A 17,290-nucleotide genomic window follows, 5' to 3' on the forward strand; every position below is an offset into this window, starting at 1 on the left:
AAATGAACAAACAATTCAATATTATTATTAGTCATTTATTATTTACTTATTATTAAAAGTGACATCTAGGAGGACGTTAAATGTTTTTTGCCACAAATAACTGTTTTCTGCTTCAGTTTTTCACAACCTCCAGAAGAGGAGCACCCATTTTGAAAAACACTGCCTTTCAACAAAAATTCAGCCTAAAACATCTGGGATCCATTAAATCTCAGAGATCTTCTCTTAAATTAGAATATACTATTGTTAGTTTTTACACTGGCAAAAGCCCTGAGGTGGCCGTAAAACACAGATGCATCTCTGCACTGAATTGTCTGTGAAACCAAAGGAAAACTGTAATTTTTAAGATATATTTTCAAATGGAAAGTTTTCTTTTTCATCTCTTCAACACAAAATATCAAGAGGAAAAGACAGACTGATGAATCTTTGTTGCTCAAGCCACTTTATATAGCCTATTTATAACACATTACACATCATATATAACTGTCACAAAAACTGATTTTTCCAGCCTTTACGAAAAGAAAACAAACTTGACTTGATAGAGCAGGAAACGGTGACAGGCACTGAGAGACCTTTCCATAGGGTGCAGGTTGATTTGATGGTTAAATGATGGTCAAGCGTTCTTACAGACTGGTTTGCTTAGTTTCTGCATGCTCTATCTCTATAACCTTGTTGTCATAGCCCCACTCTTCTTCATGCTTCCTGTGACACAAGATAAAAACAGACACATAAGTTTGATACTTAAAGACTGTTTGGCTGCCGTTGTCAGGAAGTTAAAGTAACAATTACAAGATGACAAATGTGCCCTGATGGACACCTCCCAGTCATTTAGAAATCTGTTTTCAAGGTGTAAATAAATTTTTTTTCTGGGAAAAAAATCTTTAATGTCAAAGTGAAAACAGATTTCTACAAAGTAATACCAATTGAATAAAAATTTGTAAGGTAAAATAAGTGACTGCATAAATATTCACCCCCTTAATTCAGTATTTAGTAGATGCACCTTTGGCAGCAATCACAGCACTGAGTCTGTGTGGACTGGTCTCAGTCAGGTTTGCACATCTGGACACTGCAATTCTATTCCATTCTTCTTTGCAAAACTGCTCAAGCTCTGTCAGGTTGCACAGAGATAATGTATGAACAGTTCTTGTCAAGTCCAGCCACAAATTCTCTGTTGGATTTACAGTAGGTCTGGGCTTTGACACAGCAGCTCCAGAACATTCACCTTGTTGTCTTTAACCCTTTAAAGTTATACATACTTTTTGAGTCCTCTATCTAATCAACATGATCAATAAATTACTTAAAAACCTTTTGAATACAATCTAATAAAACATTGCTATTCAGTGGATTATCAGTTGCCAAAAATGTCAAATGTATCAAATGGGAATATGAATATATATGTGAAATCGTATGGTTGTTTTTATAAGGTTAAGTAAACATATCAGTTTCAAAAATGAGAATTTGAGGTAATGGGCTTTGAGGGGTTAAACCATTTCTGTGTAGCTTTCGCTGGATGCTTTGAGTCTTGCTGGAAAATAAATCTTCTCCAAAGCCAAAGTTCTCTTGAAGACTGAACAAGATTGTCCTCCAGGATTTTCCTGTGTTTTCACATTTATTTTACCCTCTACCTTTACAAGCTTTCAAAGGCCAGCTGCTGAGAGGCATCCCCACAACATGATGCTGCCACCACCATGCTTCACAGTGTGGATTGTGTCTGCCAAGCATAGCGCCTTGCCTGATGGCCGAAAAGCATCATTTTGGTCTCATCAGACCAAACAACTTTCTCCCAAATGACCATGGAGTCTCCCACGTGCCTTTTGGTGATCTCTAGTCGAGATTTAATGAGTTTTCTTCAATGGTGACTTTCTCTTTGCCACTCTCTCATAAAGCTTTAACTGGTGAATAATCTAGGCAGCAGTTGTTGTATGCAGAGTCTCTCTCATCTCAGCTGCTGAAGCTTGTAACTCCTTTAGAGTCATAGGTGTCTTGGTGGCCTCTCTCCTTAGTCTCCTTCTTGCACGCTCACTCAGTGTGAGAGGACGGCCTGATCTAGACAATTTTTCACATGTGCAATGTTCCTTACATGTCCTGGTGATGGATTTAACTGAACTCTGGGGGATGGCTTGGATTTTTTTATATCCTTATACTTTCAATACCATTTTCTCTGAGTCGCTTGGAGTGTTCTTTTGGTGTGATGGTAGCCAGGAATACTGATGAACCAGTGACTGGACCTTCCAGGCACATGTGTCTTTATACTACAATCACTTGAGACACTTTCACTACAGTCAGGTGATGAGAGACTACTAGCACCTATTGGGTGGACCTCTGTTGAATTAGGTCAGTCACTTTAAAGGGGGTGAATATTTATGCAGTCACTTATTTTACCATTGTTTAACGGACAATACTTTGTAGAAATCTATTTTCTTTTCAGCATTAAAGACTGTTTTGTAATCTTTTGTGTCAAAAAAAGACAAATATTGATCAAGAGTGATTTACAAAATCAAAAAAGGGTAAAAGATCCAGGGGAATGAATATTTTTATATGCATTTTATCCATAGCCAATCGACAAAGATGTAAAGAAGTCAACTGTCAATATTTTATCACATATATATGTGCAATGGTAGCTCATAAATCAAAGTTTAGTTGTTCAGAAATATGTTTAAAATGTTGCTTGTATTAAACATAAATCAAAATTGTGTGTCTGAGGTGTGTTCATGGGTTTTGTTTGATCGTGTGTGTGTTTGTGTGTGTGTGGTGGCAATGTGTTTGTGACAGTGTGTGTAGCTGACCTGTCCTTTCTGAGGAGTCTGTGAATAATCAAGACGGCGAAGACAATAAAGAGGAAGCCAACGACAGCTGACAGCCCAACCAGCCAGGGCTGAAGAGTCACGGACTCAGATCCTGCTGATACTCGAATCCCAGTCCGCACACCTGGACACACACAAACCATTAAAGGCCACATGTAGGCCACATGTAGGCCACACACAGAAGTTTATGCTCAGAATTTGTTGGAGTTACATGAAACCGACAGTCACAGAGTGGTGATGGTGGCATTGTGATTGGGCAGTGAGCTTCCCTGAATTTGATTCTAATTTTGAACTTAACCTTTGAGCAATATAAACACAATCTGAGAAATATTAGTTAGTCTTATTTCTATAGAATATAAAGTTTCATTTAGTCTCATACGGATAAAGAAACAAAGAGAAGCTAGCCTGTTTGTTTTGGATGTAGGTTTCATCAAAACAAAACAACTACGAGTTTAAAATAAAGGTTTACCTTTGTTGGCAGAGCAGGTGGCAGACAGGAGCACACATGCCAATAGAAAGAGAAGATTCATCCTGAATACAACAGAGTGGACAGCACGTCTCTCAAGGACTGAACCTTCAGCTCAAACACTCCTCACTCTAACTGTTGTCAAAGTTCACAGTACAGGTGTGTGTTATCTCCTGATGTTGATGTTGTTCCTTGTGAGCAGTCTTAAACAACATCCTTAAAATCACGTGTTACACAACACACACTCACACACTTACGAGAGCTTTGCTGATCATCACAGTGGGCCTACTGTATTGGATCTTAAAGTGAATACATTTTTATAATTTCAGTAACGACCCAGCTGCAAACATAGTCCACAAGATGACCAGATAGTAACAAAAGGCTTGTTAACTGACAGCACCACACTTAAGATATTTCAACCAAAGGTCGTGTTACATAAATTAGCCTGCATGTTCAGCTACTTCTAAAAGACTTTAGCCTGGGCTATCACTGGCTATCACTGATTACAAATGATTTTAAAACAAATATAAACACAGTAATTTGGCATAGGATAGATGGATTTATTGCCTGCATTATTACAAGCTACATCAATTTTTCAAATCACAATATCTCTCTGACTTTAAACTTTAATAAATTCAAGACACTTTACTCCTTAATTTGACTGAACCTTTTATTTAGAACCTCATTAGGAATAACATACAAGCCATGACTTGACTATCTTGAATATTTTGCTATTGTTTGTACAGTTTTGCTGCTAACTGTGGACATAAGTACGGTGGCCTGGTGCAGTGGAAAATTATAAAGCCTGAAACACTTTTACGAAGCTTGAAACAAATTTTCAAAACCAAAGAAAGTTACATTTCACAAAACAGATTTACATAAGCAAAAAACTTTTTCAAATGCCAAAATATTTTACTTAAGCAAAACACGAATACAAATGGTACACAAAACAAAAACTAATGTACAAATAGTCTAATATAAAAAACAAAGTTTAACACTTTTACAAAACTTGAAACAAATTTACAAAGTCTGATACAAAATTACAAAAAGTGAAAAAAAAATCCAAAACTTGAAACAGATGTATGAAGTCCGATACAAAACTACAAAGTCTGATTTATTTTTACAAAATGGGGAAAAAATTGCAAAAAGTCTGATACAAAATAACAAAGTCTGAAACACTTTGTAAACTTTTAACATATATACAAAGTCAGGTAAAAAAAATTACAAAAACTGATAAGCTTTTACAAAAGTGAAACAAAAATACAAAATCAGATAGAAAATTACAAAGTCTGGAACATTTTTACGAAACTTGAAATAAATTTGCAAAGTCTGATACCAAATTACAAGTCTGATACATTTTTTTACGAAACACCAAATGAATGTTTAGTTTGATACAAGATTATAAAGTCTGAAACATTTTTAAAAAACTTGAAATAATTTTACAAAGTCAGATACAAAATCACAAAAAGTGAAAAACTTTGACAAAACTTGAGACAAATGTACAAAGTCTGATACTAAATTACAAGTCTAAAACATTTTTACAAAACACCAAACAAGTTTACAAAGCTGGATTCAAGATTACAAAGTCTGAACAGTTTTTAGAAAAGTTGAAACTTAGGTCATTTCTGGCACTTGGTACGGTTTTTATCCAAGAAATGTAATAAAAATTGTTAGAAGTGTTTCACAGATTGTATTTTTTGCATTGGACTATTGTAAATTTGTTTGGAAAACGTAAATAGATATTTAAATTTATAAACATGATCTGCAAATGTTAATTTATTGTATGAAATGTTAAAATGCTTCTGTTAATGTTAATTTGTATCATTCCAGGCCACCGTACTTAGGCTTTTATTTTGAAGGTTTTCAAACGGAAAAGGTATGTTTGTTAACCGATGGCTGGCGGGACATAAACAGTTTAGGGTGTGGGAGTAACCCAATTTCTATGACAAACACACGCCTTAAGGAGAAATAGTTTAACTAAATATACTGAAAATGTCTCGATTCAAAAAAGTAAGTAAGGGTGACTCTCTTGCGGGCTTCAGAGCAGAAAAAACGGAGCCGACCATTCCTTACGGTCTGCTGAAGGCAGCAAGGAAAAGCGGTCAACTCAACCTGTCTGGCCGAGGACTCACAGAAGGTAAATTTCCTTATTGACAAGCTTGACACGCTTACATGCCAGGGCTGGGGAAAGAAATTTCAGCATACAGATCACTTCCTCATTTAAACGCCATCGACTTTGATGCGCAAATTTAATAACTGCGGCCAATCTCCACACCATACATGATTGCAAAGCCACCCCTGCTCCCCTTTGAAATCGGTCGTTACACGCTTGTACCGTAATATCTATTCTACGCGCGCAGTGCATTGTGGGGGCTGGCTTTACAGTCGGTTTTGGGGTGGAGGCTGTTAGACCGCTGTATTTTGGGGTGGGTTTCTGTACCTGAGACCTCCACAAGTACAGTGCGTTCAGAAAGTATTCAGACGTCCTTCACTATATTCGTTTTCCGTATGTTGTAGCCTGATGCTATTACTGAAAAATATTTTTATTCTCATTAATCTACACTCAGTATCCCATCATGAAAAAATGAAAAGTAATTTTGGTCACAGGTTATCATTTTTTCTGGATCTTTGTTGAGATGATTCTACACTTTGATTGGAGTCCACCTGTGGTAAATCAAATTGAATTGACGTGATTTGGAAAGGCACTCATCCCCCATAGAAGGCCTCACAGCTGACAATGAATATCAGAGCAAAAACCAGGTCTTGAGGGCCCCAGATCATTGTAAGGCACAGATCTGGGGAAGGCTACAAAAATTGTCCTGCACTTAAAGTTCCCATTCTCAAATGGATGAAGTTTGGAACACTAGGGCTCTTCAAAGAGCTGGTTGTCCAGCCAAGCTGGGCAATCAGGGGAGGCCTTAGTAAGAGAGGTGACCAAGAACCTGATGATCACTCTGACTGCGTTCCAGAGATCCTCTATGGAGATGGGACAAAGATCCAGAAGGACAACCACTGCTGCAGCCCTCCACTGATCTGGGCTTTATGGCAGCTAGACGGAAAATTCCACGAGTTACCCACCCTACCATTTGTCTCAGGATGTCCTAAAATAGCCAATAAATGGGGGGGGGGGGCATACTGGGGGCGACATCTCTTTTACATATTAACTGATCATGAGTTCAAATACATTTGCCCCTTTACTGCAAAAAGTGCATGATGTGGCCAATTCTCCTGGAGCTCTTCTACAGGTTTGCAGGGATTTATGCCTAGAGCTCTGGTCAGTGTGGTAGCTAAATCAGCATCCCTATGGCAACTCTGTAAAGATTATGTTTACCACGAAACCTGTTTTTCTGCAACTTAACACATTTTCATGTTGCTTTTGTATTCATGGTAACACATTTCTCAGTCCCTCAGAACGTGTATCGATTAAACATTGACACACCTGAGGAGGCCAAGCAGAGTGTGTCCTTCGGAGAGTCAGATCGCTGGTGGGAACAGAGTGACCTCACAAAACTACTGCTCTCTTCAAATCAGCTGACACAACTGTCTGATGACATCAGGCTTCTGCCTGGACTTATTACATTGGATGTGAGTAAAACCATCCGTCCAATAACACACCGCATCTATGAAATTCATAATGTTAAGAAACTCTAGCCATTCAACTATTGTATGTGTTCATTTTACTCCGGCAGCTTCATGACAACCAGCTGAACAGTTTACCCGGGGCTTTGGGAGAACTACAAGAGCTTCAGCAGCTAAGACTAAGGTAAAAATTAAAAACATGGAAAAGGAAAAGAAAAATCACGCACACTGCACACTGAAGTCTAAATATTTGATGTATTTAAGCATAAGAGAAATATTGCAGCAGGATAATTGTTCGTAGCCAAAACATAAAGTTCACAGGAAACCAGTTTCAGTATTTCTAGCCATTCTATTGTAGGATAATCCCACGCTTATTACAGTGATGAGTTTTAATGTTCCCTTAACCTCTAAAGACCCTGCAAGCACATATGGGGACAGTGCATTTTGCCTTTCCTATAACAGAGTAATCATTTCTGCTGTTAGTTTTTTCTAATTTTTTTTAGATAATTGTCCAGAATGCCTTTGAAGTTGAAGTAATTTGTTTGAATAATATGCTGTTTGGATATTTATGGGAATTTGTTTGGAAATTATCAAGTATTTTCTTGAAATTTAGGGGATGTGTTTGTTTGATTTTAAGAGCTTCATTTGAAGAGTTTAAGAATTTTTTTTTTTGCATTTTAATAGGGATTTAGGGAATTTATTTGTACTTTTTGGGAATCGGATTGGGGATTTTGGAAGGGGGTTTCCTTTCAAATTTTCAGGAATTTTCATGGAAATTTCAGAGAATTTGTTTGAATTTTTATGGAATTTCTGATAATGTATTTGTAATTCTTAAAAAATGCTAAGACATTTGTCTGAGTTTGCATGGATTTTGGGAGGATTTTTCTATTGGAATATTCAGGCTTTATGATAAGGTTTCACTGAAAGATTTGAGGACTTTTTCCGAGAAACTTTGGGGTATTTTTAATGAGATACTTTAAAGAGATGCTTAAGAAATTTTAGTTGATTTCTTTGAAATTTTAGGGAATACGTTTGGATTTTGAAATGTTCAAAGAAAAAGCTGATGTTTTAACTTATCAGGACCTACTTATCCCAAATAAGTGGAAGAAACTGAAAAACCTTTTCAAACAAAAGCTTAGGTCTCAAGAGGTTAAGCACAAAGCAGAAATGAATTACTTTATGTGCAAGACAGACTGCTCAGAGGTTGTATTGAGGATGTGTGTCTGTTGCAGGGGTGTTTTAGCTGTATGCATTTTATTATTATTATTATTATTATTATTACTAATTATTGTGTTTTCCTTTTGTAACTCTTCAGCCCTTTCTAATGCATGATATGGTATGCATATTAAACTATTCAGAGACATGAACCTCAAGATTAAATGTGAACCTTTCAAGATTAAATACACACATGTACTCTCTAAAATAAGTAATATCTTGTGTGTATTTGTCCCACTCTGATTCCAGTCACAACCAGCTGAAAGCACTGCCAGTTGAGGTTTGTACTCTGAAGAACCTCCGCAGCCTCACTCTCCAGCAGAACCTTCTAGAGAGCCTGCCAGAGGAACTTGGAATTCTGGAGAACCTTACTGAGCTGGTATCTGAACACATTCAGTAAAATATGCAGTGATTCACAAATCCATTAGGCTCTTTTTTGCTGCGGAGTGTGATGGCTCATGGAGGGTTCCTGTCCTACATTTGTTTTAAGGATCTTTCCAACAACAATCTGGAGGGTCTGCCTCCTAGCCTTGGCAATCTCACCTGCCTACAAAAACTAAACCTGTGCCACAACAAGCTCAGCTGTCTGCCTGACAGCCTGGCCCGGCTCACAAGTAAGACCACCTATACTGTATGTACACTTTCTCTGCTTTATAACTAAAAACTTATGATTTTCAGTTGTTTTAATGTTTGTCACATTTGAATAGAGAGATAATACTGGTTACTTTTTTCCATAAACAACAAATCATTTAACAAAGCGATTCACAGAACAAAAGAAACAAGAACTTTGGAAAGATTAATCAGACAGTGTTGGGTTCCCACTTCTTATAGGTGAAGACACTGGCACAGCCAGCACAGAGCAATTCACAGCTGCAAGCAGCCTCAGTTGAAGTTTATCTTTAGGTCTTACAGATTTAAAATCCAGACTCATCTGGCACTGTGCTCTCCCATGTCGTTCCCACTCATCAGTGTGGTGACCTGAATCATTTTGGAACATAAACAGAATCCTGTGCAATCTATCTGAACTGAAATAAAAAGTATAATAGTTTTAAAATACATAAATTCACAAGAAGGGACTTTATTTTTTTTTTTATACTTATCAGTTTTTGCTTTTAATTATCAGCAGACAGGAAATACATGTCAGAGACTTCTTTCACTTCTTTTATCTGGGCTTTTCTCACAAACTGTGACACAACAAGCAGTGTTCTAGCGAGGCCAAATGGAGCACGACAAATGTCCTCACTGGAAGGCGGGTGAAAAGCAGGCGGCAGTCTAGTCTCTCAGAAAGATCTTCTCCATTTCTCTCCACTTTAAGAACTCTTTCTTGCATGACAGCACAACTGGGAAATTTTCAGAAGGAAATGATTTAAGATTATCTGTTTTCATGTGTTCTGACGTGTTTTCACAGATGTCAAGCTGTTGGACTGCAGCAATAACCAGCTGACAGACATCCCTGCCAGCCTATCAGAGATGCCTGTTTTGGAGCAACTTTATCTTAGACACAACAAGCTCTGCCTCCTCCCCAAGCTCACTGCACCCATGCTCAAGGTAATCACAGTAAATTAGTATTATCTTTATCTTGCAAGTAGAGTTAGCCTGCAACCTTTATCACATAATTAGGCATTTATCATTTTTATTGATAGTAATAACTTTGTTTCCACCTGCACTTTTTCAGCCTTTCATTCTTTTCTCATTAATGGTAAACTGACTTGAGCTTGTATAGCGTTTGTCTGGTCGTCTGTCTACTCAAGGGGCTTTTTTACAGCACAGTTCACACTTATCCATTGATTCCACATTCACACAGTGATGTTGAAGGCTGCTATGAAGAGTGGCCATCAGCATTAGCTTATCCCATTCATATCTATCTGCCCTTCACCATGTGACTGTAGGAGCAGGGGCTCAAACCCAAGACCTCCCAGCTGCAAGAGGAGCAGCTCTACCTACTGAACCATGATCACCCCTATTGGTCAAAAACATGGCCATGGTCAGTCTATCTTCTACATGTAATCTTTCATCTGTTTGTAGGAGCTGTATGTCGGTAACAACCAGATTCAGCAGTTGGAGACAGAGCAGCTGACTTGCCTGACAGCCATCTCTGTCCTAGAACTCAGAGACAACAAGATCAAAAGCCTCCCTGAACAGATCACCCTCATGAGCACGCTGACACGCCTCGACCTCACCAACAACGATATTTCCACGTAGGTCACTGACATCATGACCTGCTCGTTTTTCAGTAGTGCACATTATCATCATCTGAATCTCAGAGGGAATTAACCTTGGTGGAAACTGGAATACAAATAATGTAGACTTATTCATGTTTTTTTTTTGGGGGGGGGGGTCTCTTTTTGCCAGTCTTCCAGCGTCCCTCAGCCTGCTGCCCAATCTGAAGGTATTACTTTTGGAGGGAAACCCTCTGCGAGGAATCCGGAGGGACCTACTCACAGTAGGTGACAGAGTTTTGCCCACTATAAATGAGATGACTTTGAAAAGATTTTTAAAACACCAAAGCCTGACAACTTTTAAAATATGATGACATTTTTATACCCAACACAAGACTGTACAGGATTAAAAACTACAAACTAAAATTAGATTTCTGTTGACGTTATTTACCATCCTGTTTGTGATGGATATGTACAAAAAAAATGCAATAGGACTGAAAAAGAAACTTTTTGCTTCAGCTTCGTATTTTTTATTCTTTGTATTAAGACATCAGCTTTAGTGTGTTTCAGTGTTGGTTAGTATTTTAAAACTAATACATTAGATTACTGTGTTACATATTGAGAAAGTGTTATGTTACTGCTTTACCTACTGAGAAGACTAGCGCGATAGAGTACTTTTGCTTTACCAGAAATGCAAACCATTTAACCCTAGTTCTACTCTTCTGTTTTTAAAATGGCATGTAGCGGACCTTTTAAAGACCCTGTGAAGTGAAATCCCAAATGTGTGGCTTAACACATTAGATATGTTGGAATATGGTTGCTGCTCCATATGCATATTTATGGTAAAAGTATGTGTGGTATTTGCAGGAGCAGCCATGTATGATGATATACTGATCACTCTAATATTTACATGAGCAACAATGATGATGAAAAAGAGGAGGTTATTATAGCAGACAAAGTTGGGCAGCTCTTGAATTCATTTTAAAAGTTGATATTTGTAGTTGTAGTTTGAAACCTACAGGACATGGGAGCCAAGGAGCTACCAGGAACATAAATGGTTAATGACTTTAATGGTACACGATGATTCACAGTTAATGGCGTGCAGTAATATGATATGAATGCATGCAGAAAGAGAGAAGCTCGGTATGCCAGGATCCCTGACAGTCGTAGCTTAGAGCAGCTTAACAAGCAGCTAGCAGCCATGAGCCAGCCATTACTAGAGCTTTATCAAAATGTGCAATTTTGAACATTCATTCAAAGGAAGAGGCACATCTACCTTCCAGAATCTCACTGGTAGATGATTCCTAAAGATGTTTGTACAAATTAAGCCCACAGATGAACATATGCACACTGAGATCTAAATTACATGAGAAATAACTGTGAAATAAAAGATTAAACTTCCAGTAGTCTGTTCTTTCTCCCTGTATTGACATTTGAATCATTTGCCTTTTCCTCCATCTTTGACACTGCATCTAGTCCTGAATTCTCCCTAATTCTCACACTTGTCTTCCATCTGTATTTCTTGCAATGTCAAAAGATGTGTCAGATTTTCCATCGTGAAGATCAGCTTGATTGTCTCTATTCCTAGGAGTTAGTTCTACCTACCAAATCTTCCTTGTCGCAATGAAAACAAATCCTGACTGTCTGATGTATAAATTTAAGACAGTATAATGTGTACATTGTAAAATAGATACGAAAACAAACAACCTACACCAAAAGGAGGTAGCACAGTTCCAGCTCCATTTCATTGAGCTCCATTTGCCTTATTTTAAAGTCAAGAGAGCAGCATGTTGTTTCACAGTGTCCTTTTGTAGGTTTTTTGTAATACATCGAGGCTTACATTTGATAAGATTGAAGAAAGTTGTTGGTGAAGATTGGTCTTTTGGAACAGGTTCCTTCATGAAGCTGCTTATTTATTGGACTTTTAAATGTTATAAATCAATAAAATGTATTGATTGGTCTGGTGATGTACCTCTTAAGTAAAACAAACACACAATATAAACACTGCACACACCAACATTCAGTTTGCTTCTTTTTTCAATCACAGAAGGGAACCAATGAGCTGCTGAAATACTTAAGGGGGAGAATTAAAGGTAAAGTATTTTTCTTTATCTGACATCAGACATTTATGAGCCATCATAACAAATCTCATTGTTTCTGAGTAAATTACATCAAAGTTAATTTACATTACTTTTAGATGGCAAAACATTAGAAGGAATCTCAAGTTTAAGCCAAAACTTTTTTTTTTTAAACCTTGACAGATATGTTGTATCTGTCAAGGTCAGGTTGTGGCCTCGAAGTGCAAAACAAGCAAACACTTCTACAAATGAAAAAAAAAATATATATATATATATATATATGTGTATATATATATATATATGTATACATATATATATATATAAATATAAATATATATATATATATATATATATATATATATATATATATATATATATATATATATATATATAAATATATATATATATATATATATATATATAAGTCTATTAAAGAATAACAAAGTTTAAAGAAACACTTTTACAAATGACTTAACAATTTACATTTTACAAAAATTAATTTTTCTGAAAAGTCCAATATAAAATTACGGTGTCTGCTTTTACAAATCTTTCAGCAAATTTACAAAATCCTGATACAAAACTACAGTGTGTGTAAAACACCTTTACCAAACTTTTTTACATTTCAAGAAAGAAATTTAGAATTTAGAAAACTACTTTTAAAATTTTAAATGTTCATTTTCCAAAACATGAAACACTTTTACATGAGCCAAGGAAAATGTACATGTTGGAGGACACTTTTCCAACTTCTACAACTAAAACAAATTTACAAATGATATCTTAGGAAAAGGGAACGCACCAAATGCCGGAAGCGACTGAAGTTTCGAGTTTGTTTCTCCATTTGTAGAAGTGTTTTGCTAATGTAAATTTGTTATATGAAAAAATGTTTTTGTTAAATTGTTTCAGATTTGTATTTTTGATTGGACTATATGGATTTGTTTCCAGTTTTGTTGAAGTGTTCTAGATTTTGTAAATTTGTATCTGACATTTTGTAAATTTTATTTTGTAAAATGCAAGTGTTTTGTTCTTAATTTGTTTCATAAAATGTAAAAGGTTTTTGTTAAGTGTTTCAGACTTTTTTATTTTTGTTTCCAGCTTTTTGTACTTTTTTTGTTTGTTTTGTCATTTGTAAAAATGTTTTGCCAATGTTAATTTGTTTTATGTGATTTGAAAAAGGTGATTAATGTATATTTGTTTCAAGCTTTGTAAAACAGTTTCACACTTTGTGATTATGTATTGCACTTCCAGGCCCCCGTAGGTTGGTATAAGATAAAAGACCACACTTAAGTTTATGTTTCCATGATACTGAAAAGGGAAACCAAGTTTTTTTTTTCCTGAGTGCCATATCAAAATTTTGAATAACTTTTTTAAACTACACTATTGAAGAATTAAGACAATGTATTGGATGATACTTTTCCCCCTATAACATATCAAATAGAAAAACTTAATTAGGGAAAACTGACAGCCTAACCGTTAATCTGAATTTGATGTAATTTCTCTGTTTCAGAAGAGCCTGAGAGGGTGGATGAAGGAGATACAGCAATGACCTTACCCAGCCAGGCTGCAGTCAATGTACACAACATTAAAACTCTAAAGATATTGGTGTACAGGTCAGTGATACTTATTTTTTTTCATTTTACAGTTATTTGCAACTAAAGGTTAACAAACCTACTGATATGCTGTAGCACAAGGATTTTGTTGTCAGTTTGAAGTCGTACTTTCTTCAGCTTCCGGTCATCAATAAAATGGATTGTGATGCTCAAGTAAGGCTACTTCATGGATGGCGGACAGCATGTCATTATTTTAGGGAAAGATTTCTGGAGCTACCAGATCTTTAGACCTTTTTATGATCAGTGTCCCACAACGGTGCCCCCTTTAACTTACATCGATCCTTAAAAGATCTGTTTTTCTGCCTTTGTGAAACGTTATGATATCAGGTTGTCCATCCATCTGTACCTTACATTCTGGGGAATTTAATATTTTGTCTGTTTTTATTGGGTTTATTATCTAAATAATGCCTGAGGAAAAATACTAAAATTAGCACAGTTGTCTGGTTTGACTCCACACTATACTGATTAGATTTCCGTCTAATTCTAATAAAGGCAGTGTCTCATTTCAATGCAGTGAGGGAATTTTATTGCAAATGATGGTTTCTCTTTTTTTTCGGCTTGAGGGAATGAAAGCATCTGCAATCTATTAGTGAGCAATCTCCCTTAGCTCAACCCATCGCATGCCTGGTCGTCCTAGTGTTGTGAGAAAGGTCCCCTTAAAACCACATGCTCTGCAGAGGAACACATTGAGAGATACAGAGAGCACGTTGGCTGTCATCTCTAAAAAAAAAAAAAATGAGTGTTTCAGAAACGAATGAATATCTGTTACTGCAGTTTAATTTTTGTCTTCTTGCTCTCAGTGAGAAACAGGCATCTGACATTCCAAATGAGCTTTTTGATGCAGCAGCAGATCAAGGTGTTACCACTGTTAACTTCAGCAAGAACCAGCTGACTGAAGTACCTCGCAGGTACACACCGACATATCTCACAATCACACCCACTTTCACTCAGAGGTGCTGCTGACAAGACATCGTTTAACAAGTCAAAGCCATTCAAGCCCATGCAATAACTATACATGTTGTGTTTGCAGACTGATGGAGTTTCAGTCGACAGTGTCGGACATCAATCTGGGATTCAACAGACTTACCTGCTGTTCTCCTGACATCTGCAAGTTACTACAGCTGGTGCACATAGACCTAAGGTACGCAAGCATGATCATGGAGTGTGCTAAAAATCGCTCAACAAAGAATAGTTTGATAGCCAAATTCCCTTTCAAAATGTTAACATAGGAGGATTATAGGAATTAAAGGAATCAATATTAAATCATTCTCCTGCTTTTTTCTCTTTTAGGAATAATCAGCTTAGTGATTTACCACCTGATATGAAGAACCTAACCAAACTGCGGTACATCATCCTTAATTACAACAGGTAAATCCTGTCTCTGAGCTCCTTTGACCTCATGGCTTGGTTTTTGCACTGATATGTATTGTCAGCTGTGAGGCCTTCTATAGAGAGGTGTGTGCCTTTACAAATCATGTACAATCAGTTTAATTTACCACAGGTGAACTCCAATCAAGGCGTAGAAACATCTCAGGAACGATCAGGAGAAAGGGGAGGGGCCTGAGATCAATTTTAAATTTTTTTGCAAGGGGTCTGAATACCTATATCAATGTGACATTACAGTTTTTCATTTAAAAAAAATTTACAAAAAAATGTGAAACTCTATTTTCCCTTTGTCATGATGGGGCGCTGAGTGTAGATTGATAGGAATATATATTTTTTGTTACTTCTGAGACTTAAAATAATGACATGTAATCAAATATTTTATGATCATTTAAACGTGATTTTTTTTCTATGATTTTTAGTTCTTATAAATTACATCTGGCAGCCCACTTTTAGCACCGGCCCAACGCTTTGGGGAGCAGTGTTTTAGAGAAAAGCACCTGACAACACATTTACAATAAAGGAAATATTATCACAAGTCAGTGTTCATCAATGTAAATGCCCCCCATGGATAAATGAGTTTTATTATCAAAAGAAAAGAGTTGTGTGGTTTACCAATAACATATATTTTTGTTGTTTTTCTGACAAAATGGCACATTTTAAGGTGACACCAGTGAATTAGCCAGTATTAATTTGGAATATGACAGCAGGAAGAGAGAACCTTTTTTTTTGACTCATTAAAAACATCACACAGTTCTGGTTATGTGTGTTGTTACAGAGCAGGAGGAAGAGCGCCTACAGTGAGATAGACTGTTTCCACTGAGAGTCTGCCACTTCACTGTTCACAGGTTCAAGTCTTTCCCTGAGGTCCTCTATCAGATTGCTTCTTTGGAGTCTGTGTTGCTTGGCAACAACCAGGTGGGCGAGGTGAACCCCTGTCATTTACAGAAGATGGTTCATCTGACAACGCTGGATCTGTCCAACAACGACCTGCTGAGTATCCCCCCTGAACTGGGCCTGTGCACCAGCCTCAGGTATGTAGCAACCTTCAGCAAAGGAAAAAGTCTTCACAATTATGTCTACCTCTGACAAAATAAAAAAAAAATGGGCTGTTCAGTATATGCCCTGATTTGCTTATTTAGTATTTGCTTATTTGTGAGTCCCACCAAGAGTTTAGTATGTCTTAGTAATCAAACATACCAATAAAAAATAAAATAAAATAAATCCAGGGCTTGATGGGTTTTATTTAACCAAAGATCCTACTCAGAGATACTCAGAGATTTTTTTTTCTAAATGAAATTTGATTTTAAAATTACATTAATTAAAACCTTTTGCTCCTCCTTAAGGTCTCTCAGTCTGGAGGGGAATCCTTTCCGTACACCAAGAGCCGCCATTGTGGCCAAAGGAACAGATGCAGTGTTGGAATATTTGCGCAGTCGCATACCCACATAACCCCTGACCTCAGCTGATGCAGTTCAGTACATTTCTTTCTGGGCTGTATCTTTTGGGGCCTGTTTTAGCAGCAAACCTCCAATTTTAGTTGTTTAAAATCTGAAATCAATTGAAATGTAAGTTTCTTAGATCTGGAGAAATATTTCTTGACAATCTGGTTCAAACTGATGCCTCATGCAACAGTGAGGGACCAATGACAAAAGCACTTCTATTAATAAAGTAACTTTTGGGAGTAGTGCGAGCATTTATTCACTTTTTCAATTTTCTTATGTTGCAGCCTGATGCAACAGTCAAAAACTCTTACCAACACTTCCATTCTCATTAATCTACGCTCTGTACCCCGACATGACCAAGTGAAAACTGATTTTTTTTAATGTTTGCAATTTAATTAAAAATAAAAAACTGAGATTTCACATTGGCACAAGTATTCAGACCTTTTTCATAAACAATTGAAATTAAGCTCAGGTTCCTCCTATTTCTCTGGATCTTGCGTGAGATGTTTCAGCAGCTTGATTGGAGTCCACCTGTGGTAAAATTAAATTGATTGGAC

At 36.7% G+C, this 17,290-nt stretch overlaps 2 protein-coding genes across 2 annotated transcripts; one reads left to right on the forward strand and one right to left on the reverse strand.

Moving 5' to 3' along the window:
* Positions 1 to 434: 434 nt before the first annotated feature.
* Positions 435 to 3,405, reverse strand: smim24 (small integral membrane protein 24). The gene is made up of 3 exons (XM_041792292.1): positions 3,271 to 3,405; positions 2,784 to 2,925; positions 435 to 699 (listed from the first exon to the last, which is right to left on the reverse strand). Exons 1-3 carry the CDS (start codon positions 3,329 to 3,331, stop codon positions 621 to 623), a joined length of 282 nt encoding a protein of 93 aa, XP_041648226.1. The 5' UTR covers positions 3,332 to 3,405; the 3' UTR covers positions 435 to 620.
* A 1,751-nt stretch (positions 3,406 to 5,156) lies between these two features.
* Positions 5,157 to 17,153, forward strand: lrrc40 (leucine rich repeat containing 40). The gene is made up of 15 exons (XM_041791676.1): positions 5,157 to 5,404; positions 6,671 to 6,852; positions 6,957 to 7,030; positions 8,311 to 8,440; positions 8,552 to 8,675; positions 9,470 to 9,609; positions 10,087 to 10,259; positions 10,414 to 10,504; positions 12,268 to 12,313; positions 13,803 to 13,905; positions 14,706 to 14,813; positions 14,936 to 15,046; positions 15,196 to 15,273; positions 16,137 to 16,322; positions 16,635 to 17,153. Exons 1-15 carry the CDS (start codon positions 5,260 to 5,262, stop codon positions 16,738 to 16,740), a joined length of 1,797 nt encoding a protein of 598 aa, XP_041647610.1. The 5' UTR covers positions 5,157 to 5,259; the 3' UTR covers positions 16,741 to 17,153.
* Positions 17,154 to 17,290: the final 137 nt, after the last annotated feature.

Source organism: Cheilinus undulatus, linkage group 7 (assembly GCF_018320785.1).
Source record: "Cheilinus undulatus linkage group 7, ASM1832078v1, whole genome shotgun sequence".
Lineage (NCBI taxonomy): Eukaryota > Metazoa > Chordata > Actinopteri > Labriformes > Labridae > Cheilinus > Cheilinus undulatus.

Excerpts from the sequence above, each read along its gene's own strand:
- smim24 (XM_041792292.1), bottom strand. The coding sequence starts at position 3,331 with ATGAATCTTCTCTTTCTATTGGCATGTGTGCTCCTGTCTGCCACCTGC. Across the intron at positions 2,926-3,270 it reads CACCTGCTCTGCCAACAAAG|GTGTGCGGACTGGGATTCGA; the intron begins GTAAACCTTTAT and ends GTGTGTGTCCAG. Across the intron at positions 700-2,783 it reads AGACTCCTCAGAAAGGACAG|GAAGCATGAAGAAGAGTGGG; the intron begins GTCAGCTACACA and ends CTTGTGTCACAG.
- lrrc40 (XM_041791676.1), top strand. The coding sequence starts at position 5,260 with ATGTCTCGATTCAAAAAAGTAAGTAAGGGTGACTCTCTTGCGGGCTTC. Across the intron at positions 15,047-15,195 it reads CTGGTGCACATAGACCTAAG|GAATAATCAGCTTAGTGATT; the intron begins GTACGCAAGCAT and ends TTTCTCTTTTAG. Across the intron at positions 15,274-16,136 it reads ATCATCCTTAATTACAACAG|GTTCAAGTCTTTCCCTGAGG; the intron begins GTAAATCCTGTC and ends CACTGTTCACAG.